Consider the following 27,860-nt stretch of genomic DNA (forward strand, 5'->3'; position numbering starts at 1 on the left):
GAAATGGATTCTCAGGATTGGAGGAGTGGACAGAGGGAGAAAATGAACACCCAAGGGGTTTCCTGGGGTACAGAAGACCCATTCACTTCTCAGGGAGGGACAGGTCAAAGACATCCAGCATCCTGTTGGGGATCAGCACCCTCAAAACTTACCTCGGGTAAGGCTGAGGGAAGCCAAAGCAGTATCGGGAACTGTCTTTGGCATGCCCCGCCCCCCATACTCCTAAGTCTGGAGAGTTGATTTCAGAGCTCAACAATAAACTGAACTGAGTGTAAGTACAGCTTTGACCCACTGTCTCACTCTGGGGGGTCTTCTCCCATGGGGTGGGGGTGGGGAATGGTCCCAGACTAGGTCCAGACACATGCTCCCTGTCCAGGCTCCAGGGGGTTTCTGGGGCCACAGGAACAACTGATCCTCCTTGGAGATGTACAAACAGCCTCCTGCTGTAGGGCAGCAGGGCCTGAGTCCCAGTCACATGACTGTTTGAGGTGAGCGTTCGGCAAACTGGATGCTGGGCACGAGACCTCGGCATGGGGATTGCAGGAAATCATCCGTACCACTGATGTGAAATTAGACTTTAGTGCGCACAAAGAAACCTCACATTAGTGACAGGGAGAGGAAGGAGGGTGGGAGGACTGGGGCCTGGGAGGGCCTTGGGTGAAGAGGACATGCCCGGCGGGGAAGGAGAGCTGTGGGTGTGGGGTGGGCAGGCAGGGAGAGGCAGGATCCCTTGCCGGTGGGGGTCAGGGCAGTGGTGGAAGAGGGCTCTTGTTTCATCAGACTGGGCCTCCTCTGGCCTCCGTTCTTTGCTTCCTCCAGTTCCATGGGTCCTGTTTACTCCCTGCCAGAGCCAAGAGCCATGGGCCACTCCTACCCTGCTCCATTAGATGTCTTCCCAGGGGCTGAAGTACTGGGCCTGTGGCAAGGTGAAAAACAGGGTGTGGTAGCCCCGGGCCCTGACGTTCCCTGATTCTCCAGTGTCCATTCAACATTTACAACAGCCCTCCTCTGTGCCAGATGCTGAGTGACAGGACTCCTGGGGCTCACCACAGGCAAGGATGGCAGGGCAGCAGGCCACAGGGCCACATCTCTGCCTGGTTTCCCTCCACTCGCTGCTCATAGCCTCAGGGCAGCGTGAAAGAAAGGTAAGGACTGCCTCCTGGCTTGACCAGGACACGAATCACTTTTCCTTCTTTTCATGACAAACACAGTTTCCCACCAAAAGACTAGTGTGATCTAGTTCCTTGGGGACTGAGGGTGAGGTTTGCTCTCCAGCTTTCTCAGGGACTTGCGAAATCTGAGACCCAAGCCACAGCTTGTGGCAACATGTCAGCCCCAAGTCAGAGGTTACAGGGGAAGGACAAGCACAGAGAAGGCAGAAGAAGGGCGAGTAGGAGCCAAGGACCACTGTGGAGGGTGGGTGCTCATCGTCACAGAGGGCTGGGGGCCCAGAAGGGAAGTGCCCCTAAACCAGCGGTGCTGTTTGTCAGAGGGATGGAGGCCAGAGGGAGGATGCCAGGGTAGGCAGGGCTGGACTGTGTTTAAAAGCTGCAGGCGTGGGAGCCAGGCTGGCCCTGTGCCCTGGTTCTGACATTTACATACTGCCTGCCTGCGTGATGGGGCAAGCTATTTAACCTCTCAGTGACTCTGGTCAGCTTGCTCATCTGCAAAATGGGGTCATAATAATACCTGCCTCGTGGGGGTTATATAGACTCATGTAGAAAATGGCCTCATTCAATAAATATTAGCTATAAATACTATCATCTAGAGTCTGAAAAAAATGAGTGTGTGGAGAAATTGAAGGGACCAGGGCAGTCTGGGAATGTTCCTCCTAGCTGAGTAGGAGGCCAGCTTCAGGCCTGCAGGACAAGAAGGCAGGGGGTGGACAGCTGGTGCCTCTGGTGTCTTTTCCTGGCACTGCTCATGATAAACTGGTCCTCCCAGCCCAGCGTATCCCCTCCCCAGGGCAGTTTCTCTTTGCATTTGCTCTGGAGAGGCTTTTCTGTAACCCCCCCACCACATATCCACATTGGGTATCTGACTCTTGATAAAGACGAAGGCCCTCCAGGCGGCTCCCCTCCCCCCACATCGCCCTCTCCACCAGTTTCCCAGCCAGAAGCCCAGAAGCCTAGCAGCTGCAGTGGGGGTGGACACGCTCTGGCTCTGGTCAGCCGCCTCACCACTTCCCTCCCCTCTTAGGTCAGGGGGCGAGAAAGGGCACCACCTGGGGCTGGCAGTGGGACAGCAGCTCCTGCCAGCGGATGTAGGTCTGGGCAGCTAGGTCCTTGAGTTTGGTCCGGTGCATGGCCTGGGGGCTCTCCCGGATGTGGGTGCTGATGTGGCAGTCCAACTGCAAACAGAGCAGCTGCAGCTCTCCCTGCAGAGACAACCGTGGAGGGGGCGGCCCATCCGGCACAGCCACAGTGGGGGAAGAGGAGGAACGGAGTCAGAGAAGGAGAGGGACGCCTATGAGTGACTGCACAGAAGTTGGCAGGAAAGGGAGGAGAGGGACTGGGCAAGTGCCAGGGTCATGGGTTGAGAAGGCCCTGTGGGATGCTGGGAGAAGGCAGAGGCCTGCTACCCCAAGTCTCCTTCTTTCTCAGCCCCTTTTTGCACTTCCTGACAGCAGGCTGGGCTCCAGCCCAGCTGATTGTAGCCCATCCTCTTGGGAGACTCACCCACTGGTCTGGAGTAATGTCTTGGCAGCTGACCACCACCCCAGCAAGTGTCAGGAGGCTGTGACACAGGTAGCAGACCTGGGGAGAGAGCACAGGACTCAGTCGTCCCTAAGTCCCTCACCCCCAGCCCTCATTCCCAGGCCCTGGGGGGTGTGAGGGCTGGGCCTCCAACCAGTTTCCTGGGAGGCGTCTTCAAGGAGGTCGCTGAGCCCCACTCACTCAAAGCTCTCCCTCTGGTGAATGACTTTCCTCCCTTCCTTCAGAAAAGAAGAAACTCGTCCAACCAGAACCCCATACTGTACCCAATCCTGTCCTGGGGCTCTGGCAGAGAAAGCCAGTAGGGAGAGGGCCTGTCTACTCTGACCTCTGCTCTGCTCCTTGAGACACCCACCTACATGTGTGAGCATTGTGACCAGGTCCCACTCTCCTCTCTGGGTGGATGTGGTCCATTGGTGCCCAGCTTACCCCTTGGCGGAGTACCACCTGCACAGACAGAGGTGCAGCCCGGTCTGGACAGTCAAACCATGCTGACACAAGGAGGCAGGCGGAGAGAGGGGAGGCAGGGGGTTGGTTTGGGTTGAGCATTTGCATGCCTGACCCACCAATTCACACCCTTGCTCTTGCCCACTGGACACTGAGGGGTGAACACAGAACAAAGGCCAGTTCCACCTGATCAGAGAGTGGTTTGATCCCAGGCGCTCTTACATGCTCTTGGTGCCCATCCATTTATGGAAAATTCACCTGCTGTGCAGAGAAAATGAGGTACGGGGAGCACTCCAAAGACAGGCGAGGCCCTGGTGTGAGGACAGTCTGCTCCTGGCACTCTGAGTCCTGTCTGCAGGCACCTCCCCACCTCAGACTCCTTATATCTGGGATAGGGAGGGTGGCAGGAAACAACCCACAGACCCCCCCATTGTGTACCTGGCAGATAACCAGCCCTGAGGCTGAGCTGGGAGTGAGAGGTGGGCTCCAGCAATGGGGCTGGAACTCAGAAACAGCCCAGGGCTTCCCCTGCCCTATTCACCCTCTCCCTTAAGAGCACCGGATGGTGCCCCAGAAACTGGGCAGCCTCTATGCATGGACTCAAAAGCCTCCTTAGGGCAGAAGCTAGAACCACTTTTGAGAGCACCGGGCTTGGCACTATAGAATATAGTCTTGAACTCACATACTGCAGTGCAAAGTCCTGAGGAGAGAGGCCACTTGCCCCCTCCCCCAGTAGCGCCTGCCCTGCCCAGACCCAGTCTGTTCTTCAGCACATGGCTGAGGCCCCCTGGGGCCTGACCCCATGGCCTGGCCACGTTGGGCTGCACAGCCCACCGCATGCACAGAGAAGACACAGTGGGAGAAAACCTGGGCCGGGGTACACCTGGCCTCTCTGAGCCAGCTCCTGCCAGTGCCCAGAGTCCCCCAGCAGGCTGGTTCACCAGGGAACTGACTTGCTAGCAATCCCTTGCTCCCTAGGGGCTCCCTGCCCCCAGACTGGCCTTGCCCTTTGGAGGGAGGGCCACAGCATTTGGAACCCCTTCTGACCTCTGCAGTCCTGCCAAAGGGCTCATTGCCACCCCTCCCCCACCCTGGACATAAAGCAGGCTCAGGCCTGTGTGCCAGATACTGTACTTGAACTAAGACACAGCCACAAACACTCAGACATTAGAGGGGGAAAGATACTTCAGGAAGACAGTCATTTAGTCAACAAATCCTGAATTTCAGCTTCCCTGGGGAGCAAAAGGAGAAAGGGTCCTTCCAAGTTTTGGGGGGAGAGGGGGCTGGGGGGTTTATTGGGGGTCCGGTGTATGCAGCTCAGAAGGTTCAAGGAGGAAGTGACTAAGCTAAACCAGGCTTCTAAAGCACAGTGAGATCTGTGGTGAGGTTAGCCCTGTGAGGCGGGGGCAGGGCTGAGATTATAGTACCAGACAGACCGTGGGGGCTGATTCAGGGAAACAGAGGTAGGCACTATGGGGGACTGCCTGCCAGGGAGCCTGCCAGGGTGGAGCAGGAGGAAGGGCTCCCTGAGGACAGGGCTGGCAGCAGGGGTCTGGACAGTAATAGGTAGTGGAAAGAAGGGAGGCTGGCTTGAGTCACCCCAAGATTGCCTCAGGTATGCAGGTCGTTTTGAGCTAAAGGCAACTTTAGCCTCAGGCTCAAGAGAATCTTCTGCCCCTCCTTGTAACTACCTAGAAGAACTTGAATTAGGGGCCTTGCCTAATTTGACCTGTATATAGGTCAAAAGAGATCATTTCTTTTTGACCCATCTATAGGTCAGGGCAAACATTTTCTGAATGTCTGTTCTTATCCCGCAATGACCCTTTGAAGGCCCCAAGGTGCATCACCTCATCCCTAGCTCAGAATGCCCTCTGTCCCTCAGTCCCCCTTTCTATCTCAGCCTCTCCTGACCGTGGGTCTCCCACTCGCTCCTTTATGTGCATACAGTATATGCATACGTATATATTGAATTTGGTTTTTTTCTCTAGTTAGTCTGTTTCATGTCTATTTGATTATTAGACCACCTTGAGGATAGAGGAAAGTTTGTTCCTTCCCCACACAGGGACAGACTGGGAGTACCTGAGGGAAGTCAGGCACCATTGCCATGGAAAACGCCCCAGAGTGGCAATGTGGCTCTGAGAGAAAAGATTATAGAATATCCTTCTTATTCTTTTTTTTCCTTAAGATTATTTCTCTACAGTATGTGTGCTTTACTCATATAATCAGAATACAATGAAAGTTGTTAAAAATTAATTTTAAATAAAGACAGTACCAACTAGAATTGACTAAATCTAGTTGGCTTTGGGGTGGGTGTAGTGGACGGGAGAGGGACAAGACCTTGAAAAGAAGCAGCGCCCTGGGGACTGACACCCCTCTTCGAGAGGGCACTGAGCAAGCTGAGGGCGAGGTGGCAGGAGATACCAAAGAAAATACTCAAGGGCAATGATCTGAGGGTGACTGGGAGAAGAGCCCGTCTGTCCGCAGGGGCTGGGGAGAAGAGGGAGAGAAGGGGGTCATCTCTCAGCACTTTCATTGGTTAATTGTCCCAGTGCTGAGGTGGGGGCAGTGGGTTTTTTGCCTGCCTGCAAGCTCAGGTGGAGGTCCCTGCAATTCAGCCTCCCACTCCCACCCCAGCTGTGCACAAAAAGCCAGGGGCTAAAAGAGACCTCAAGCCAGCCTCGATGGGTGCCTGGGGCAGAAAGTGTGAGGGTGGGCCCAGGATCTGAGGAATGCCCTGGAGGAAGATCTGCGAGGAGAGGAACAAAAGGCCCTGCAAGTATGCGAGATTCACCACTTTGTTCTTATGCTGATCCCCACAATTGAATCTGGAGGGAAACCCCAGGAAAACTATTCTGAAGGTGTTTTGGGGCTTCGGAGTGGTAATAGCAAGAAGGAAATGGTAGCTCCTAAGAAAAGCCCCATTTAACCACACTCTATTAGATGATTTCCCAAAGGGGAAGTCGCCTGCCCACTACCTGGAAGAGGGCGATCCCTGCAGTGGGGCTCAGCGAGGGGAGGCCCTTTAAGGAAGATTTTGACCCCACTTAAGAGGATAAGGTTCTGAAACCAAGGGTCCTTATGACTTGGGTTAAATTTAGTTTTAAACCCTAGCACTGGAAGTTATTTCTCTCTGTATATACCCCTCAGAGACCTAGCTTTCCCCCCAATAATCTGTAGCTCCTGAGGCAGCAAAAGACAGTGTCCTGGATCTGACTAGTGATCACAAGTCTGGACCTCTGGCAAGCTAAAGACTACATCTTTTTTTTAATTGTATTTTTTTTCCATTACTATTTATCCTCCTTTTACCCTTCCCCCACCAAAGATAACATCTTGACCTGAATTTTGTTTTAGCTACTCAGCCCTAACATGGAATTGCCCCCTGGCTATGGTGAAACCAGATGGAGGGATGCAAAGCAGGCCTCAGAGCTATCCTCAAGACCTAAGAGATGATCCACCACCCTTGTCTAACCTCTGACCAGTGGGCTCCCAGCTCTACCCAAACACCTAAGCCACAGTCTCGTGATTTTGCCCTATATAATCTGTAACCCTCACCCCACTGGGGAGTTGGGATTCAATATTAAACTATTTTTCTTTTGTGGGGGTCCAGAACGAGTCACCCCAAGATGTGCCTCTGTGGTATGCAGATTGTTTGGAGTTAAAGGCAACCTAGCCCAAGGCTCAGGAGAAACTTCTGCCCCCATCCGTAACTGCATAAAAGAATTTGAATCAGAGGCCTTGCCCATGTCAGCAATAATCTTTTCGACGCACCTACAGGGCAGGGCAACCTTTTATTTACTAAACATCTGCTCTTCTTATCCTGCAATGACACTTTGAAGACCCCAATGTACATTATACACCTTAATCCCCTTTCTATCTCTAAACCTCTCCTGCGCGTGGGGTCTCTGACTCTTGTGTATGTGGGGTTCCCATACGTATGTATTAAATTTGGTTAATCTCTCTCTCTTGCTAACCTGCCTCAAATCTATTTGATCATTAGACCAGCCCAAAGTCGTGAACTTTGAGAGCAGAGAGGTTTGTTTCTCCTCCACACTTTCTATGTAGCAAACTCCTACCCATGCATTTCTTTGGGACAGTGCGCGCAGGCAGAAGGACTCAAACATTGGGGTCCCCGTAACAGTTCCAGCTTGGTCAGTCATCATGAACAGTGTGTGTAGTGGTGCTTTGGGGGAGAAAAAGGCTTCATTATGCGCACAGGACGCGCTCAGACCATGTCCTCCCCTCACTTCTTGGAGACCCGAAGTCTCAGCGTTAAGGAGAGGGTCCAACCTCGTCCAGACAAATGCACGGGGTGCATGCACGGCCTCTTCTGAACCCCCAGCCTCCCAGACTCCTCCCCATGTCCTGTTTCTGTGCTGCTCAGAAAAGCAGACATCAGTGGACACTGGACTCTGGCTTGGAGGAGGCTGAACCCGAGTCTCCATTCTCTGACAACCCCACTGCTGCGTGGGGGACCAGAGGCTGGCCAGGGAACACCAGCTGGGGTGAGAGCCAGCCGTTGCCAGCAGGACACAAACTAAACAGCCAGGTACGAGTGCTGTGTTTCCTGCTCCAGTCGCGTTGTGACCAGTTCCTGAACTTAGCAAGCCCATTCCTGTCCTAGCTGGCAGCACAGACTTGGGGCTCTGTCTCTTCTTTCAAAAGGCAGGAAAGGGAGGCTGGGCAGAGGCACCCGGTGCCAGCAGACCGAAGCCCCCTGCCTCCTCCCATTTCCTGCTCAGCTGGAAGTATACCGTGGCCCTGAGGCCCCTTCTGAGTCCCTAAAGGCATGTAGGTAGGAGTGGGGTGTCTGTGGCTTCAGGGTTAAAGAGCAGTACAGAGGTACTCCTTGGTGGGGAGGCAGCGGTGGGGGCCATAATTGTCCAGCCTTCGGGACCCTGTCTGAAAATTGGGCCCTCACTGTTTGGGCTACCCAGTGCCTCCCCGACTGGGTGTGAGTTGGAGGCTGGGAAGCCCCCACAGGAAATGGGGCCCCAGAAACCTCAGTCAGCAACCTGGGGAGAGGCAGAGTCTGAGGGTGTGGAATGGGACATGGGATGTGACGTGTCTGAACCCTATGCAGACAAGACAGGACCATCCCCTACTGCTGCTGCTGGCACTGGAGCCTTACATGGCCTAGCCTGCCCCCTGGGGAAGGATGACAAGGGTAAGAGATAGAAGACAGCCTGCTGAGCTTGTCAAGTGGGGAGTGATAGGTCACTGTCTCCTTGTTCTGGTCCAGCCAGTTCTGACCCCAGGAACCAGAGCCAAGACTCCCTTTGCAGCACTTGTATCACAAGAGGAAAGGGACAAAGGGTGGCCATTTCCCAGGAACTTCATTCTTCACAGAATTCCCCTCCAGTAATGCCAAGGGAGAAGGAAGTGGCGGGGAGTATTTATGCTAAAAAAGGACAGAAGGGAGGAGGGAGAGGATCTCCCAGGAATCTACTCACTCTGCCTGGAACATCATGGTTTCTTTCACGTCGGGTCATGACCAGGAATCCAGACTCACTAATCAGGCAAGTCTTCAACCCCATCCCTTTCCCTGGAGGCAGAACCATGCCCAGTGGAGATGGCAGATCTTGTCACTGGCAGGAAGATCCTATGGGATCAGCTCTAGCCAGGCTCCAGGGCAGCTGGGTGGTGGGGGAGAACTAAGGCTGACCTAGGAACACCTGCTGGGGGGGACCAAGATGGACCATAGGACATGCTTTCCCAGCCAGGCTGCAGCTGGAATCCCTGGCTCCTGCTCAGAAAGTCAGCCCTAAATGCCTACTGGTGTCAGGGTCCCTGCCTGCCACCCCAGAACAGCCTCCTCTGGTTTGGCCTCGGCAAGCTCATTGGCTGTGGGTGGTAGCTGCCTTGGGGGACCTGCATTCAGCCACAATCTGGCTAGGCTGCTCTCAGCCCTGCCTGAAGGGCCTAGAGGTCCAGCCCAACTGGAGGGTTGACTCTAGGAGAATTCTGCCAGAGGTCCCATCATTGTCATGTATGGGTCCTCTCAGAGGTTTTGTTTAAATATCCATTGGAGACATTTAGACACATGTACATGTGCTGAAGGTCAATGCCAGAACCAATCTAGTATGGGAAAGATTGGTGCTGCCCTGGTCTACCATGGGAGATTTCAGACTCAAAGCTAGGGCTGGGTCCTGGTGCATTTTTTCTTTTCTTTCTTTCTGCTTTTTTAAAACTAAATTTGAACCTATAGCCTCACTTGACAGTGCCCTGAGGCAGGGGCTCACAGAAAGGGCCTGGTGGTCGCACTTCCAGCAGATGAGGAAGCTGAGGTTGGAGTGGTCCTCTGTCTGCACGGCCATCTCCAGTAGAGGTCAGGTCTGAAGCAGATGTCTGTGCTCTCTCCTTTAAGCTGGACAAGCTCCAAGTGTGTGTGGTCCCCCTTCAGAGAGAACAAGCCCCTACTGCTGGGTACAGCAAAGGCCCAAGGGCCTGCTGGAGGCTGCACAGGGAGAGGCTGAGGCTGCTCCCTGGGAAGGGAAGCACTGGAGCCTGAGCCCCCAGGGTATGGTCTAGGCTCTCCACCACAGGCTGTGCAAATGACAACAATAATTAATAATGAGTGTTCCCGAGGCAGGGCTACTTACAGGCCTCAGGTCAAGAGCCTCAGCCTCTCCCTGCACAGCCTGCATGAGGCACTTGGGCCCTTGCTGTGCCCAGCAGAAGGGGTTGGTTCTCTCTGAAGTGGGATCCACTGGGAATTAGGTCGACATAGACTTTGGGCCAGTCCTCAATGGTGACACTGTTTAGGTGTGTGAAACCACAGATGAGTGAACAGCCTGAAGGACCATGGGAATCCAGACCAGGAGGGACAGGCTGGGCGCTGCCAGGGAGGAGGAACAGCAGGAGCAAAGCCACAGACCTGAGAATGGGGGTTTCTGGGAAGGACACCCACTGCCTGGAATCAGGTGGTATGATTGGATTTTCAGGAGGGAAGTGCATGGATGAAGTGGGCTGGCCAATGAGGCCTTGGACAGCAGGGTTTGGATATGATATGACAGGTGCTGAGGGTCGATTTTTCCTGAGTTGGAAGGGGAGAAGATGATCACAAAGTTGCCCAGAATGACTTGCAGGATAAAGAGGCTGAGTTTGGGTATTAGGTCAGAAACAGAGAAGACCAACACAGGGCAAGGACAATGCCACGGGAGGGACCCCTGGGTCGGGGGTGGGGTGGGAGAGCAAGCTATGCCTGAAGAAGCCCAGCCTGCTCTCTCTGGCTGAGCTCTGTCACTTCACCCCCTGCTCACATGCTTGCAAAGAAGCCAGAATTCCTGGGACCCAAACAAAGGTGACCTGGGCCTGGGCCCGGTGTGGCTTCAGATGCTCAAGGGAGGACCCATTCTGAAGAGGCTCAGTGGCCACTTAGGTGGATGTGAAGTGCTGCCAGAGCAAAGATGTCCCTTTAGGGTCAGCTTTCCAGAGGCCAATTCTTTGAGGTTGATTTCAAAAGATGTCTGATGTTCCTCACTGTAGAGGAACTACGAAGAAACCACCACCCACCAGCCAGGCAAGTGACACACTTCTCCCAAACATGTAGTTTCTGTTCCTCAAAAGTAGTCAGTTTTCCCCCATTCCACTTAATCTTGGCCTGACTAGGGTCCCCAGCCCTGAGGCGTGTGGCTCTCTAAGGTGCAGGGTGAGGGCAGGAAGAAAAGGACAGCACCTGCTGGTGAGGAGGCAGAGAGTGTGGGAAGAGGGAGAAGCTCCCAGTCCACCGTTCTTCTGGGTGACCCAGGAGCCAGGTCTGTGCTCAAACCAAGCCCGAGGGGGCGCCTGTTGCCATGCCGCTGCCGAGAGCCCGCAGGAGAGAGCAGGGGCCACGCACCCTCCCTGCCTCCTCCCGGAGCCACCCAAACCTACCCCAGCTGTGTAAGGTGCTCTTGTCAGGGTCACCTGACACTGGGACAGGCTAGCTGCCATCTCAGTAGCAGAAAAAAAAGCAGTAAAACTTGTTTGTCAGCTCTATTAACACAGGCACACACCACAGGGATAGACAGGAAAGGCGCACACACAGACACACACGTACACAGATGGGGAGATACAGGCCTACGTCCTCTGTGGGGACATTCGGGGGCCCCGGGAGTATGGGCGCTTAAAGGATGTGAAGCCGCAAGCATGTTCCAGACTCGGAGCACAGCCTGCTCCAACATCTCCTGTACACGAACACTTCTCCCATCCACAGGCTGTGTCCCCAAGCAAAGGGCCGACCACAAGCGGTGTGCATGGGAAGGAAGCTGACAGGAGCGACCTGTGGTCGGCCGGGTTCCATCTTGGTGGCATGGCCTCTTGTAGCTGGGCCATGGGGATAGGGGTCAGCACATGTGCAGAACCCTCAGTGTCTCAGGCTGTCTGGCCTACAAGGACATCATTAGGCTGTGAGGAGTGCTAGCCCAGGAGGCTGAGGAGGACTCAGCACGGGGCTCCTGGTGCCTGGGTGCAGGCCCACCCTGGACTTCCCCTCTGTGGACCTTCCTTTTCTTTCACATAGTGAGAGACAGTCCACTTCCTCAAAATTCCCAAATTTAACCAAACTGGGAAAACTCCCACCCCACCATAAAGATTCTGGTTCTATATACCTTCCATGCCTCTAGGGGAAAAGACAGAACCAGAAACTCCTTCCCAGTAGCGCCTATATAGCCAAAGCCTGGGGAAAGAAGGCCAGACAGGGCAGGAATCTGTGGTAGATGGGGCACAACAGATGACAGAGGCTCAGCAAGGCCAAAGTATCAATAAGCTCCATTAAAGTGAGTGGGCCAAGACTCTGAGATCAGTCACAGCTAGACAAAATCTGGCCAAACACACTGTGGACAAAAAAGGGGCCACACACCGAACCTGACCAGCTCAGGGGAGGCCTACGTGGTGGGACTTACAAGCTCATGGACCTAAAGTAACCACAGAGGATGGCCTGAAATGAAAACTTCCTAAGAAAAAGCAAGTCATGGCAGGTAGTCACGTCCTAGGCCCGCAGCTGAGCCTATTATCTCTTTGCATCTAAGATAACATACCTTTGAAACGTCAGTGATCTTTTCTTCCAGACCCCTGACAGCATCACCTGGGGCAGCAGGGCAGAGACCACAGACAGCCCTCCCCCGCCCCCCACTGTTATCTTATTCCCTGAATACCATCTCTATGTGCTGTAAATGTTAACTATTAACCATTCAGTACCCACCAATGTAAAAGAAGGATGGTTCTCTCTGTTTTACTTTTTATTCAATCCTGGAGATTTCCCCACTTTGCTTTCTCCCACCTCTCTAATCCGCCACCGATGGATTTCATGTAACCTTCGTTAGGTCTCCTCCTTTGATTCTAATGTATAAAATAAGCTGCAAAACTGCCATTTTCAGGAGGATTTTTCAGTCCATTGATATTTTGCTACTGGGTAATTGTTATCAGTTTGGCTCAAATAAATTCATTAAAAATTCTCTACAGGTTTGGACGTTTCTTACATCAATGGTTTACGTACGTCAACAAAACCCCCAAATTCCCAGGATCCCTGGTTCTGGGTTGGAAGGCTGAGCTGTTTGCTTCTGTGGACAGCAGGACCAATAAAATGGCGTTAGTCCTGTCAAGATAGGATAAAGTCTATAAAACACAATGACACTACTCGTGTCAACCAAGATCGCTGCCAGTCGGTCACGACACTTTGGTTCAAGAAGGAAGCCACACCAGACACATCTGGCAAGGAGTGTTCAAAATATCTGCATACATGACCTGAACAGACACACCTGTAGAGGTGGAATACCCCAGGATAAGCCCACCTGGAATTCCCAGACCACTTATCAAGGGTCCCAAGATGCTTATTACGAGGCCCAGAGGGGTAGAGTACACGACCCTGGAGGGAATAACTGAGGTGGACTTCAGAGCCACCACGGAGACAGCACATCTCCACACACCAAGGCGCTGCTCCATGCCACGCTGATCTGACTGATGTGCCGCTGTCGGAGGCTCTGCCCTGCGGGACTGAGAACTTGGTTTGCCCAGTGGCCAACCTGGCTCCGGAAATCCTGCCTCATAAGATGTTGACAGCTCCCCAGCCTACTGTGCTGTCTGCTGGACCCACAGACTGAGACTCTGGGGCTGAGTTTTGTGATCCCTCAATTCTCTCGTGTGATGTTATTACTGATTGCATCTGAGTGATTATTGCTATTGTTAGGTTAGTAGTGATTTGGATTGGATCTGCATTAGTAAGAGCCAAGTGAACAGCACAGTCACCTGTGTTGGCTTCCTATTATCTCTCAGTGCCGCCAGCTGGGGCTACCTGTAGGACTGGTGGTCATATATATATACGCCACTTGAGGCTTTCGGTTCTTCAGGCCTGAATCAGACGACCTGAGCGGGGACCAAAGCCTGGCTCACAGGAAAGATTACATTGTGAAACACATGCTCCTGACAGCTTCCAGGAGACAGTGGCAACTGGAGTCCAGGCACGTGATGTTTGTACGCATGGGGCTGGTCTGGAGGCCCAGAAGGCCCCGTCTCTTGTAGAATTGATATCTGTGGGCCAGAAGGGAGCACCTGGAGACCAACTCTGAGTATACTCCTACGGTAAGTCATCTTCTCCCCTCTCCCAGACCCCAGACGTCACTCTGACCTCTCTCTGCTCTCTGCTGGGAGAGCTCCTCTCCAACCAGGTCAGCACAGGGCCAACGACAGCCGCTGTGGGGGCCACGAAAACTTCCTCTTTCTCCCTTTAGTTCTTGTGGCTGGTTGAAGAATTTGAAGATGCACAGCAGATAAGAGGAGAAAATCAAATCTTAATACTTGGGTACCCGGAATTCACATAAACATACAAATTACAAAGACAGGCCCTGGCCAGGGAGCTCAGTTGGGTGGAGCATTGTCCTGATATGCCAAGGTTGCAGGGTCGATTCCTGGTCAGGGCACATACAGGAGGCAACCAATAGATGTATAAATGGGTAGAACGGCAGCTTGTTTCTCTCTTCTCCCCCTACCTCTAAAATCAGTGAATAAAAATAAACAAACATTTTTAAAAATTACAAAGATAGTGAGGTGAATTAAGGTATATATGTCATTTTGGACTAAGGAAGGGGAGGTAGGCAATTCACAGGTCATTGAAAAAGATCAAACATTTTGTAAATACATTCCTACCTGGCCACCCACAAACAGCGGGACACAGAAGGGGACCTAGGAAACAGATGTTTGCTTGGATTCTGCTTGTCTGCCACACTTCATTCATATGTGCCAAGGCTCCCTGTCTGAAGCAGATTTTTCTATCTGAACCTCTCTCTAGGCAGGAAAGGGGAAGGTAGCAAACTCTTCCCGAGATTATTGGGCTTTAATTGTTTTTTGTTCGAAATAATCTGACCCACACACCAGCAAGGGGCTGGGCAACCATTTCTTTATCCAAAAGCACTTGAAAATGCTGTAGGTATTCTAGTCACCCCATTAAGAAGCAGGATTCCGATATTCCACAAGCTCTGTGGGGATCTGCTGGGATACAAAGAGCCAGCTCAGGCCAGCCAGTCTTCCCTCCTCACCTACCCCTCCCTGCCACTGAAGGGCTGTGCTAGGGGCAGGTTCTCTCCTTTGTGGCACTCGGTGGTTAGCTTTCCCAGGCAGGACTTCACTAGCTTATAATTACACACAGTGTTTTCTGATTGGTTTTCCATAAGCAGGTGACACTTGTGAAGTCACACACCTCACAGAAGCCCAGGCTATAAACCCTTGCAGCGCTAATGATACAAGGGCTTTAGACACAACCGGGCTGACGTGCAGAGGCTGGTCAGAGGGTAAGCAGAGGAAGGTTTCCAGAGGCCAGAATCGGGAGTTGAGGGAGAAGACAGTCGGTCGAGAGAGGAAGAGGAATTAAAGTTGCTTCATTCATTCATTCACGCATCTAGTGCCAAACATACCATACGATGCTGGGAGACGCTGGCTGTGCCCACAGTCAACCTAGGGACATGACAAATAAAGGGACAACTGCAAAGCCCTGAGATCAGTGAGGACAGAAAGTCATGCCCTGGGCAGCAGAGAACAGCTCTCCCAGTCTGGGGAAAGGCTGGCAGCTGTCACTGGGGAGAGAGGAGACTGGGCCAAGGCCCCAGGCAAAGGGAGGAGGTGGAGAATCCAGGGAGTGGAGCCTGGCAGAAGCGTTTATCTGCAGGGCGGGAGGAGGGCTGCAATGCACAGCAGTCTCTCTAGGGCAGGAAATCTTCCAGACAGGAGTGAGCAGGGTCTGAGGGAAGGGGTCCAAGGGCTGGGAAAGGGCCCATCCCATTTCCTCCAGGCTGGTCGCCTGTGGCCAACCTCACTCTGGCCTTAGTTTCCCTGTTGTACCTCAGGAGAAAGATGGCCAAGCCTTTGAGCTCTGAGGATAAAAGGCTCAGCCGGCCCAGACCACCACTCCCTGTAAAACAGGGTGGAGGATGCCTCCACTCTTTTTGGCTGGTGAGTAGCCTGATCATCTTTGAAGATGAAACGTGCTGGGCCTAATGAGGAGTCAGTCGCCATGGTGGGGGTAGGGCTGGGCTGTGGAGCCAGTCACCTACCTGCCCAGCCCAGTCACTTGCCCCACCTAGCCCCTCCAGGTCAGAACAGAACCCAGCCTGGGGGGACGAACACTTCACATTTCTGTGTCTTCCACAGTGCCTCCCACCAGCCTGGCCTGCTCCCTTCCCTCCTCTGCTCTGGGCCACCTCCCTCTCAGGCCAGGGCCACCCCCAGGTGGGCTCCTGCTACAGCACAGGCATCTGAGAACCTCCTGTGCCTCTTCCACTGCCCTGGACCAGCCCACTCTAGACTTATGCCCTAGTGTAGGGTGCCAAGACACACCAACTCCTCTACGTTTCCAGGCCAAACTGGTCATTTCCAATATGGCCCCTAACCAGGGGGACACTTTATAACCTCCTTTATGTGTGTGAGAACAGTCCTCAAAATAAAGGACACCATCACAGGAGTGGCCCCAAGGCACCTGGAAGTCACACTTACCACACACCATGAACAAGGCACAGCCCCTGCTTTACCTCTCACCACTCCCCTTCTTCCTCCCCCAGCCCAGGCCTGGGCCTCTAACCAGTGCCCCGCTCAGACAGACCACTCCCAGGGCTGCCCTCGCCACACCCCACTCAGCCTCCATAACCAGCCCCAGTTTTCAGGAAATAGTTGGTACAGGAGAAAGGGACACATGGACGCTCACACACCCAGGGGATGCAGCAGCCTGGTGACGATGGCAGGAATGGCAGGCAAAGCTGAAAGACAACCTTCCTACACTTTTCAGAAGAGAGGGTGCACCTGGGGGTTCTCATATCTTCTTAATGGTCCATTTGTATTCATTAAGTAATTAATTCATTTATCTGATTTGCAGGGATGATGCCCAAAGTTTAGACTTCTGAATTCTTAATACACAACCTTCAAGTGAGCTTCTGGAATTACCACCTTCCTAAATTGGGAAGATGCTTATCTGTGTTCCTTACCCTGAGTCCCCAGGGCTAGCATGCTCACTGAGAACCACCCCCCTTCCCCAGGAAGCCAGGTTTGGGAGTCCAAATCTGAAGCCCCTACACCTACCCCTGCTTGGCATTCATGCCAGGGGCCACAGCCTCACCATTCCAAACCCCACACCTGCTAGCTCTGGGGGACCTCACTGCCCTGACTCCTGCAAAAGCATGGCTCTCAGGGAACCAGGGCAGCATCTGGGAAGTCAGTGAGGAAGAACTGGAGAAGGCCAAGGACTTAGGCTCAGTGATGACTATGCTGAGGAAGGACAGGGGTGTTGGACCTAGTGCTACCCTGGGAGAACAGGGTGCTTTTCACAGCTGGACATTTCCCTGGCTTCGAACTTCATGTCCCTTTTCACTACACCCCCCTCATCAGCATTTCTGCTCCTGCATCCTCTCTAAACAGTGTGGTAAGACTACTGGAGCACCCATGGCCAGCACAGCCATGCCAGGGTGCGTAGTGTGCAGCAGAATCCAGAGCAGGGCCAAGCGGACATTTGGCCTGATGCCTGTGCACACAGCGCCCCACAGCGTGGGGCCTGGCAAGGGCACTAATCAATCACAGGCTGCGCCCACACCTTGACTACCTGCTCACTAGAGGGAGGCAGCTTGCTGGTCTCTTTTCCCTCAGGGCCCGCAGGAGTGAAGGGTGAACAGCTTTGCCTTACCTGCTTCCCTGGTGCAACAGTGGTTAGAGGCAGGCTGGCACAGGGTGCTCACCTTATGGTCTAGCTCAGCACTGGCCTTTGGCTGTTGTTCCTGGCAGGGTGGCAAGGTCTCAGAGTCCAGGTACGGCCCAAGGGATGATGGCCTCATGAGGCTCAGGAGCCGGCTGAGCTCTACCAGCTGAGGAGAAGAAGAGAGGCCATTACTCCCAAAGGGTGGCGGCTGAGTGCTTGGGCACTGCAGGGACCAAGCCCAGCAGTCTTGGCTGACTGGTGGCTTAGAGTGCAGGCCCTGGAGCCAGGCATCTAGCTTCTGGAGCCTGGATCCACCTCTCGCTTGGAAGTTGGGTCTTATGAGTAGAATGGAGATAAGCGCACACCTTCTTCCCAAGAAGGTCACACAGTCACATGGGACCCGGTATAGGGCGAGTGCTCCCTTAAAGGAGTGAACTAGGAAGAGCTCTGTGGGCTGGAGGTGGAATCCATTTGCCTAGGGTAAGCACACTCATGGTTGAGAAGAACGAAGACCAGCAGAGAGGGTCTCCTCTGATACCAGGAAGACCCTGTGCACCCTGAGCTGTTGCTCACTCTGGGGACCACTCTCTTGCATCCCTTTCTTTCCATTTAACTTATTCGTGTAGGGCCTGGGCACAGGTTCAGGAAAGAAGAGAGATTGTGTATGACCCTACACACACACCTTTCACTAGGAACAATGACCGACCAGCCTGGCCCTGAGTGGGTGGGTCTGCTAAGGTCAGCTGCTGTGTGTGAGTTCTTGACTTCATGTAGGAAAGATTTCACATGAATCCAGGTGACTATGAGGGTACATTCATTGAAGCTGGGGACAATGAAACAAGGAAGGACTTAGCATAGAGGAAGCAATAGGAGAACCCAGGCTGGGCTGCCTTAGCTCACCGGGAAGTCAGAGAAAAGGGGGCTTTGAGGACAGGTTCAGAGTGTTAGCCTGGGACAAGCTGCCAGCTGCCCATTGCCTTAGAGTTTAGGAGACAAGTGCTTATGAAGAAAGAAGTGGGGGAAGAATCGAAAGAAAACAGCTAGGGCTGCTCCCCAGACGGAGAGGGCAGGCTGGGTCTTTGCCTTGAGACTTTTATCGCTTTCTTCAAGGCGGGGAATATTGGGGGAGGCTTCAGGGGAGGGTTTCAGTAGAATATTCATCATTTCTCCAGGTGGGCCCTTTCAGGGTCATGGTCCCCTCTGATTGGTCAGTGACAGGGGAAGGGGTCTGTAGCTGATGGCATCACCCACCTGGTTTTGCTGCTTTTCTGGGCCTGGAGCTGAAACACAACTGAGGCCTAGGTGTTATCTCCAGGGAGGAAAGACTGGGGGAGAAGAGGTTACCCTGGGGGCAAGGTCCTAGTTTACCCAGTTTTGCCCCCTGCCAGGCACTCGGCCCTCCTGCCCAAGTGACCGTCTGCCCCTGGCTATTGTGCCCAGCTATCTGTCTTTCCCTATTCCACTTGCCAAGGAATTTTCCTAGCTACTTACTATCCTGCCTCAACACTGCCTGCCCTGTTTCACCCTTCCACTCCCCCGTTTTCCTTCCAGAGAAATTTAAAGCAAATTCAAAGGTTGTATCATTTTACCCATAAAGAGCTTCTAACAGTAAAGGATAAGGATCCCCCCTCCCCCCATAATCACAATACCATTCTCTTGCCCAATAAAGTTACCAAGAATTAATTCCTCATATGATCTAACAACTGTACTCAGTTTTCTGGGATGGTCTCAAATAGATCCTTCTATAGTTGCTTTGTTGGAATGGGGATTCCCCCACAAGGTCTGCACCTTGCATTTGACTGAAATGTCACTTAATCTGCTAGCTACCCACCACCCCCATTTAAACTGCTCATCCTCTCTGAACAAATGGGCCAGTGTTTCCCACTCTCTGGACTGTGGTCCGAGTAAGTCCAGGTGTCTGAAGCAAGCAATTCTTCCTGCCTAGCCCCTACACCTGGTTTGGGCAGCCTCAACCAAACTCCAGCAAAGCCCATCCAGTTGCCCCGAAGCTAATCTGTGGCGGGGCAGGCAGGCAGGATCCAAGCTCCTGGCCCCTCTGAGGCGATGTGCGGCCCTAGGGAGGGGTGGTGGTGTAGTACGAGGGAGTAGAGTCAGGGGAGTTCGCAGAGGCATCATCTCTTCAGAAGCAGATGCAGGGTGGACAAAAGGGCAAGGTCTCTAGCCCCAGAGCCCAGCTCCCTGCTTGAGCCCAGCCCTGCCCAGCACACCTGGCTTCTTCGCTCTGACTCACCCCCAGACACCTGCTCAGCTCCTCAGCGGCTGCGGGCTTAGACAGCCCAAAAGAGCAGCTGGGCTGAGTGCTAGGAGTCAGGCCTGACTCCTGGAAGGGAGCCAGGGTTTTCTGGCTTAGTGTCTGATCCTGTCAGAAGGGGAGAGGAGGCGGCAGGGAGAAAGAGGGAAGGTTCTCTGCGAAGAGAGGCACCATCTGGAGCTTCACCAAAACCAAGTATACCGCCTTGCTCAGTCCTTGCAAGTCTGGGGATAGTTTTCAAAACAGCCCTGCCTGCTCAGGGCTCACAACTGCAGCCAGTGCTCCCAGAGCAGCCCTGGGGCAGGCAGCCTCGCCTCAGCTGGACCCTCCCTGGCAGGGAGCCTTGGGTGGGGCGGGGCAAAGGAGCACACAGCGCTCCTCGAGTTTTCCCTCTCACTCTCTGAAGAGAGCTCCACTCTGCTCAGTGCAGCGAGCCTCCCCCTTCTGATTGTTTATTCTCTTTTGGTCCCAGCTCAGCCATTGCCTCTCTCTCCAGGATAACGGCTTGTTTGGGCCCCGTGGGTCCTCTCTGGGCCTGGGCCTGACCAGAACATCTCCCCACCTTGCCCCCATTTCTGGGAGCCGGCTCCGTAAACACTTTGCCCTTGAGGGCAGACACCTCTAGGCCAGAAGCAAATGATCACCCCAGAAGGCAACAGTCTGCCCAGCAAGAGAACACAGGCCAGTCCCAGCGCGGGCACTGTCTACATAGCCTGTCTTCTCGAGCTCAACCCCGACTGCTCTCCCACTCGCCCCAAGGAGAAGGCCAGGGTCTTACATGCTTGATGACCCAGTGGCCCCTGTTGCTTCCGGGAGCCTGTACCCGGAGCAGTCGCTCTGACCAGACACTGCACAACCGTGCCTCCCCTTCTTCCAGCCCCAGCTCCAAGACCACCTGCTTGATGAGGCTCACCCAGCTCCCCAGCTCCCCTCAGTCTTCCAGCCCATATCACTCCACTTGCCAATCCACTACTCTGCACTACTTGTATTCCCGTGGCGTTTATCACCTTCAAACAGGCTGTGTAACCTACTTGTTTATTATCATCTGTTCCCCTTTCCCTCACTAGAATGCAAGCCCCGGGAGGGCAGGTTCATTCATTGCAGTGGCCCCAGAGCTTAGTACAGTGCCTGGCACATGGTATATGTTTAACCCGTATTCATACTCATGAACAGCAGGGCAGGGCTGCAGCTGTGCAAACCCGATCCCCCGTCAGCCCTCTGAAGCCCAGGTTTTCCAGACTCCAAACTGGAAGACATGGCCGGACAAAAGAGGCTTGCTGTGTGGCAAGAGGTGGCCTGAGACAAGAAACAAACTCTGACTTCCCTCCAAACCTGTTCCACCTGTGCCCTGCCTGGCTCAGTCAAGTGCCTCTCCACCCCGCCAGATGCGCAGGTCTTGGAGCCCTGCTTGCCTCCCTTCTCTCACATCCCGGGTCCCAGTGGCTGTCCTCGGGAAATACGCCTAGACTCAGCCCACTTCTTGCCACCTGTGCCACCCTCTTCCCTGGCCAAACTGCCATTATCTCTTACCGTGGTTACTGCCATCGCCTCCTTCCTCCCCACCCCCAATAGTCTATTCTCAATACAGCAGCCAGAGTATATTGTAAAAATTTTATAAACCAGTTTTGTTTTTCCTTTTAAAACCTTCCAATGGATTTCCACTTTGGCATGAAAGTCAAAGCCCCCACCATGGTCTGGAGGTGCTGGAGGATCAAGTTCCCACTTTCCTTTCCGACTTCCACTCCTGCTCCGCCCTGAGCCTTCTGCTCCAGCTGCACTGGCCTCTGTTTTTTTCTCCAACCTAAGAGAACTTTGCCTGCCCCAGGGCCTTTGTGCTTGCTCTTGCCTCTTCCCCCAGAAACCTGCATGACTCCTTCAGGTCTGGGCTCGATGTCCCTGTTCACCCCAATAAAATAGCGTCCTCCCAACACTCCCTCTTCTCTTTATCTGGCTTTATTTTTCTCCATTGCACCTGGCAGGCCAAATATTTACGTCTTCCTCAGCCCCTGTGTCCGCCTCCCCCGACCATGAGTTTCTTGAGGGAGGGACTGAGTTCTGCTCAGGACTGTATCTTTAGTGACCTGAGAAGTGTCTGGAGCATACTAATGCCTGAGGCCACAACTCTGCTGTTCCTGGGTTAGTCCTGGGAGTCACAGGAACCACTGGAGGCAGTGTGACCCTGAGACTCTCCTGGAAAATGCAAGCCGTGGTGTTGTTGTGTCCTGACCACCTACAGGAGTCCTGATCCTCAGATTCCACGTCCAGCCCCTGCTCCTGTTCCTGCTCCCAGGGACGCAGACTGCAGCCTGAGTGGAGAGCCAAGCAATGCAGGCATCAGGGACTTCTGCCCAGCAGTGCCCTGACGATTCTCTGCCCAGCATTCACCCTAGATCCTCTCCTCCCATGGAGTCAGTTTGCAGCTGCTGCAATTCCCCTTCCTAGTGAATCAGTCAAAAGGTTTATCAAGCTCTTGTACACTGATGAAGAATGAGGAAGGGGTGGCCCTGGCCTATCTGCATCCAGGACTAAAGCTCAAGGGACCAGCAGGGCACCTGCAGCATGAAGCCACAGTTGTGGGCCAGGCTGCCACCATAGTGAGAGCCAAGGGAGTGGCTAGGGGAGTGCAGATGGCTTGCTGCAGGGTCAAGGGCAGGACTCTGGAGCCAGGACCTCTGGGCTTGAATACTCGACCCATGGCTTTGCTGCTGTGTGATCCCGAGAGTCTCCCTAACCACACCTATCTTGGTTTCCCCATCTGTAAAAGATGGATGATAAACAGAGTTCTTACCACCTGGGGCTGCTGTGAGAAAGAGGTGAGCTTTGAGATGGCCCCTGGGACACCGCCAGTGCCAGCCGGCGTGTTAGCCACCACTATTCAGTTGGGAGTGATGGGTGAAAAGGAAGAAGTGTCAGTACACAGCACTGTGTGCAGAGGCACGGAGCTGGCCTGTGGAGGGGGAGACGGACGGCACTGGCAGGCGGTACAGGGACAAAGTTGGGAGAAGGCGTGTGGGCTGAACATAGGCAGCTGTGGGGCTGAGGTGCTCTTTGAAGGTGTATTTCATGGGGATCTGTCTGACAAGCCAGACTGGACAGGGGAGTGCCTGCAGCAGGAGACCTGGAGGAGGCTGTGCAGCAGCCCGGGGCTGGTGGTGAGCACAGCTGGGGAAAACACACGGAAGGGGAAGGCCGTGGGCAGGCCCGAGCTGGTCCTTCCTTCCCTGGAGCCACCAGGAGTCTGACACAGCTCTGTACAGCTGTCCTGCCTGCCTGTAGACTCTCCTCCCCAGCACGAGCACTGACTCAGCCTTCCAGGCTTGGTGCAGGACACCTCTAGGAGCCATTGCCGCAGCCTGCCTTGCTCACACCCTCTTCTCTGAAGGCGTCACTTGGTACAGAGTCTGCAGGCCTCCCATCACACTCCCCCCTCACTGTCCTGGGCATGGGCTCTGGTCAATAAAAACAAAGCTAAACAAAACCCCGAACCTTGAACTGACCCTGACGTTGGAGTCACCTACTGTCTTTCCAGTCACTGCCAGCTGCTGGTGGGTGGCTACCCCTGCTCACCACCCACCACCTGCAGCTGGTCCTTCCTTCCCTGATCTTGGCACTCTGGCCCCTCGCTGTACTCTGCTGACACTGAGCTCTGTTCTCCTGGGGCTCCATGATGCCCCAACCCCAGTGAACACCAGTGCCTCTCTGCCAGGTGGCCCTTCGGAGTCCTCTGGGACCACTTGGCTTGTCCCCCACTCCCTCCTCTCTGCACCCCTGCCTGCCCCTAACCATGTGGCAACCCCCACAGCACTGTCCTTCTTCACAGAGATGTCCTCTCCTCAGGCTGTCACTTCTGTGAAGTTACCCCTGTGCAGGCCACTCCCTCACCCACCCCTCCCAAGGTCTCGGCCTGGGACCTTGCACATCTCTCAGAAACTCACTTCCACAAGTGAGTACCCACAGAGTTCCTGGGTGTGCCCAGCACTGTGCTGGGCGCCAACGGGCAGCAGCAAGCAAATGCCTTTTGGTCCCTGGCCTCCAGGAGCTGCTGGTGTGCATGTGCATAAGTGTGTGTGTACTATGTACACACGTACACAGACCTGAACAAACAAATAAGAAAATATCAGGAGGTGAACACCACAGACGATTTAAAAACTGGGTGACAGTGGCAGGGGACTTTGGGTTGGGTGTTCAGGAAAGACCTCCTGGAGCAGGTGACACTTAAGCTGGAATGGGAATTACAAGAAGCTCCAGCCATGCTAAGCCCTAGGGGAAAGGCATTTAAGGCAAAGGGGATAGCCTGGGCAAAGCCAGGCCAGGCTTGCTCTGATAAGCCAACCCAACTGGTCACCCTTCTGAGCTGCCTCCCTGTGACGTCAGACTCAGCCATGTTGTCCACCCTGCTCCAGAATGTGCTGGAACATTCTCTCTGGGCAAGGGGTTACACAGGCTTGACCAGTACACTTTTAATGACCAGAGGCACACAGGCTTTCGGCAGGCCTACCTTGCTGGAGTGAGTGACTGAGCTGGAGGGCTCCGCCATATCCAGCACTTGTTCCGGGATTGCAGGGAGATTCTTGGGAGGTGACACCACTCCCAGCCCCGCCCCCGCCCCCCACACACGTCCTGAGGCCACTGCCCCTGGTCCCCGAAGGGGTGTTCTTTGAGCTGCAAGGAGGTTGAAGTCATAGCTTTATGGAGAACAGAGGAATGGGGGAAAAGATAAACTACCTCCTCACCGACCCAAGAATGCCTAACACTGGGACAGAGGGACAATGAAAGGGAGCAGTTCCAATGGAATAGTGTTTGTTTTCCGCCCACACAAAGTGATCTAACCAGGGGCTGCAGAATGAGGGGATGGGGAGTGTGTTTCACGATCCGGTTTCGGTTTGGGGAGATGGGAAAGTTCCAGAGCCAGACGGAGGGGGCGGTCACTCAACACTGTGAATGTGCTTAAGGCCATGGACCTGGACACTTCAAACTGCTTAGAACTCTACACTTCAAATGATTAACGTGGTTAAAAGAAACAGTTAAAATGGTAAAGTTTAGTTAGATATATTTTACCACAATTAAAAAAAAGTAATAATAATATGTTCCCTGCTCCCCACTCTGTCCTCAGAGCCTAGCACACACACAGCAGGCTTATAAAAAAAGTAATTGTCCAGTGTACGAATATGAGTGAGAAATTCAAACTCAGCTTGGGTCTCCTGGCCTGAGGCTTTTAACCTTTGGGGAAAGCATGGGGGACGATGAGCAGGCCATGGGGAGAGCTGTTCCCTTGCCCACGGGGTTCCCAGGCCCCAACAGACACCGCTGATGGTAACCCAAACTCACCCGGGCCTTCTCCTCCCAGAGAGAGAGTGTCTCCTGCTGGTCCAGCAGCCGGGCAATGACCACGAGGCTAAGCTGGCTTCGAAGCTGCCTGTGAGACAAGGGAGGGAGTACTGAGGGCGTGACATTTGAAGAGGAAGGGTGTTGACATCCACGTGGGGTCAGACACCCACCGAAAGAGAGATAAACAAGGGAGAGTCACTCTGTCTGAAGTACTTGGGCTTTCTCTTCTGCTTTACAGCATTTATTTTATTTTATTTTTAAAATTATTTTTATTTTATTGATTTTAAAGTGAGAGAGGGAGAAATATCAATTTGTTGTTCCACTATTTATTCATTCATTGGTTGATACTTCATTGGTTGTATGTACCCTGACTGGGGATTGAACCCGCAACCTTGGCATGTTGGGACAACACTTTAACCAAATGGGCTACCTGGCCAAGGCCACGTTTGTTTTAGAAGGAACTGAACATGCATAATGGGAAAGCTAAAAAACAAGCAAAAATAAAAATTAAAGTGACTAATTTTAGAGGCCAGCATTGTAGTGTTATGTCTTCTCAGCCTGTTTTTCTCTCTCTATCCTTAGACTTACCTGTGGGTACACAGAGATAGGAAACATCAACCCCTTTACAAGGACCTTTACTTTTTCCTTCTTTTGTACTTAGAACCTTTCAGCCCACACAGGGTAAAGTGGGTCACCTGGAGCAGCGGAGGCCTAACTTTGTTGTTGTTTTTCACTTAGCATCCAGTGACTTTCTTTCGGAGAACCCCGCCCCCATCTGGCCCAAACCCAAGCTCTCCAGGTGGGCACAAGAGCCAGGCCTGGTCCAGCACAGGCCCTGGGAGTAAAGAGCTGATTGGCGGCCTGGGGAGTCGTGGCTGGAACTATCAGCAGGGCCACTACTTTGGCAGGAGGTGGGTCCTACAGCTGCTGGTGGCCATCCTGCCTCCCTGTGGGAGAGCCTGAAGGACGAAGCAGACTGGATGGAGAGAGAGCTCCAATAGCACCCAGGGCCCACCCTGCCTGAGACCTCCAGCTCCAGGCCATTCCATTGGTAGGTCAGTTGGTTGGTGGTGTGAGTCAATAAATTGCTTTTGCTTGAGTCAGTTTGAGCTGGGCTTCCGAGTCTAGCACCAGTCATGACTCATTCATGATGGGGCTGGTATTTCCTCTCTTCAGGTGTGAAGACTTCTTCTTCTTCTTTTTTTAAATATATTTTATTGATTATACTATTACAATTGTCCCATTTACCCCCCTTCACTCCACTCCATCCTGCACACCCCCTCCCTCCCACATTCCCCCCCTATAGTTCATGTCCATGGGTCATACATATAAGTTCTTTGGCTTCTACATTTCCTATGCTATTCTTACCCTCCCCCTGTCCAATTTCCACCTATCATTTATGCTATTTATTCTCTGTACCTTTCCTCCCTCTCTCCCCCTCCCACTCCCCTGTTGATAACCCTCCATGTGATCTCCATTTCTCTGGTTCTGTTCCTGTTCTAGTTGTTTGCTTAGTTTGCTTTTGTTTTTGTTTTAGGTGTGGTTGTTAATAACTGTGAGTTTGCTGTCATTTTACTGTTCCTATTTTTGATCTTCTTTTTCTTAGATAAATCCCTTTAACATTTCATATAATAAGGGCTTGGTGATAATGAACTCCTTTAACTTGACCTTATCTGGGAAGCACTTTATCTGCCCTTCCATTCTAAATGATAGCTTGCTGGATAGAGCAATCTTGGATGTAGGTCCTTGCCTTTCATGACTTGGAATACTTCTTTCCAGCCCCTTCTTGCCTGTAAGGTCTCTTTGGAGAAATCAGCTGACAGTCTTATGGGAACTCCTTTTTGGTAACTGTGTCCTTTGCTCTTGCTGCCTCTAAGATTCTCTCCTTCTGTTTCATCTTGGCTAATGTAATTATGATGTGGCTTGGTGTGTTCCTCCTTGGGTCCAGCTTCTTTGGGACTCTCTGAGCTTCCTGGACTTCCTGGAAGTCTATTTCCTTTGCCAGATTAGGGAAGTTCTCCTTCATTATTTGTTCAAATAAGTTTTCAATTTTTTGTTTTTCCTCTTCTCCTTCTGGTACTCCTATAATTCAGATGTTGGAACATTTAAAGATGTCCTGGAGGTTCCTAAGCCTCTCCTTGTTTTTTTGAATTCTTGTTTCTTCATTCTTTTCTGGTTGGATGTTTCTTTCTTCCTTCTGGTCCACATCATTGGCTTGACTTCCAGTTTCCTTCCATCACTATTGGTTCCCTGTACATTTTCCTTTGTTTCTCTTAGCATGGCCTTCATTTTTTTCATCTAATTTGTGACCCAGTTCAACCAATTCTGTGAGCTTCCTGATTACTAGTGTTTTGAACTGTGCATCTGATAGGTTGGCTATCTCTTCGTCACTTAGTTGTATTTTTTCTGGAACTTTGATCTGTTCTTTCATTTGGGTCATTTTTTTTTTGTCTTGGCGTGCCTGTTATGTAAACGGGTGGAACCTTAGGTGTTCAATGGGAAGGGGTAATGCTTGTCGCTGCTCTGTGATGCTGTTGTGTGTGGGGGGGGTCCGATAGGAAGCAATGGCGCCTGCTCCACTCTCTGCTGGTTTTCAGTCACTCCCACCACTACCCACAATCAAATTGTTCCCTTCTGGTGCTGCTTTCCGAGTGGGTGGGTTTGTGTACGTTCTAGGACTCTGTGGGTCTCTCCAACAAACTCTCCTGTGAGGCTGGGAGTTTCTCCCACTGCCACCTCAACCCCCACAGGTGTTTTCAATCAGTGGTTTGAGGCTTTATTTCCCCGTGCTGGAGCCCTGGGTTGTGTGGTCTGTCACCTGGTCCACCAGCTGCTGCCTTGCCAGTCAGCTGCAGCCTTGCCCACCCCACTCCACAATCCGCCACCTCTCTGGGTCTGCCAGCTGCCGCCTTGCTGCGAGTCCTCTCCACCTGGCTGCCCGTCTCTGCCC

General features: G+C 53.0%; 1 protein-coding gene across 1 annotated transcript in view; it reads right to left on the reverse strand.

Annotated features, from left to right (window-relative positions):
* Positions 1–441: 441 nt before the first annotated feature.
* The window catches only part of FAM178B (family with sequence similarity 178 member B), a 100,788-nt gene continuing 73,369 nt past the window's right edge, over positions 442–27,860 (reverse strand). Inside the window, exons 13-17 of the mRNA XM_045204780.2 lie at positions 24,911–24,998; positions 17,351–17,476; positions 2,679–2,756; positions 2,225–2,377; positions 442–916 (exon numbers count right to left, since the gene is read on the reverse strand). Coding sequence (XP_045060715.2) covers positions 884–916; positions 2,225–2,377; positions 2,679–2,756; positions 17,351–17,476; positions 24,911–24,998 — 478 coding nt within the window. The 3' untranslated portion in view covers positions 442–883. The remainder of the gene's footprint in view (positions 917–2,224; positions 2,378–2,678; positions 2,757–17,350; positions 17,477–24,910; positions 24,999–27,860) is intronic.

This window comes from Desmodus rotundus, chromosome 5, assembly GCF_022682495.2.
Source record: "Desmodus rotundus isolate HL8 chromosome 5, HLdesRot8A.1, whole genome shotgun sequence".
In the NCBI taxonomy this organism is placed as follows: domain Eukaryota; kingdom Metazoa; phylum Chordata; class Mammalia; order Chiroptera; family Phyllostomidae; genus Desmodus; species Desmodus rotundus.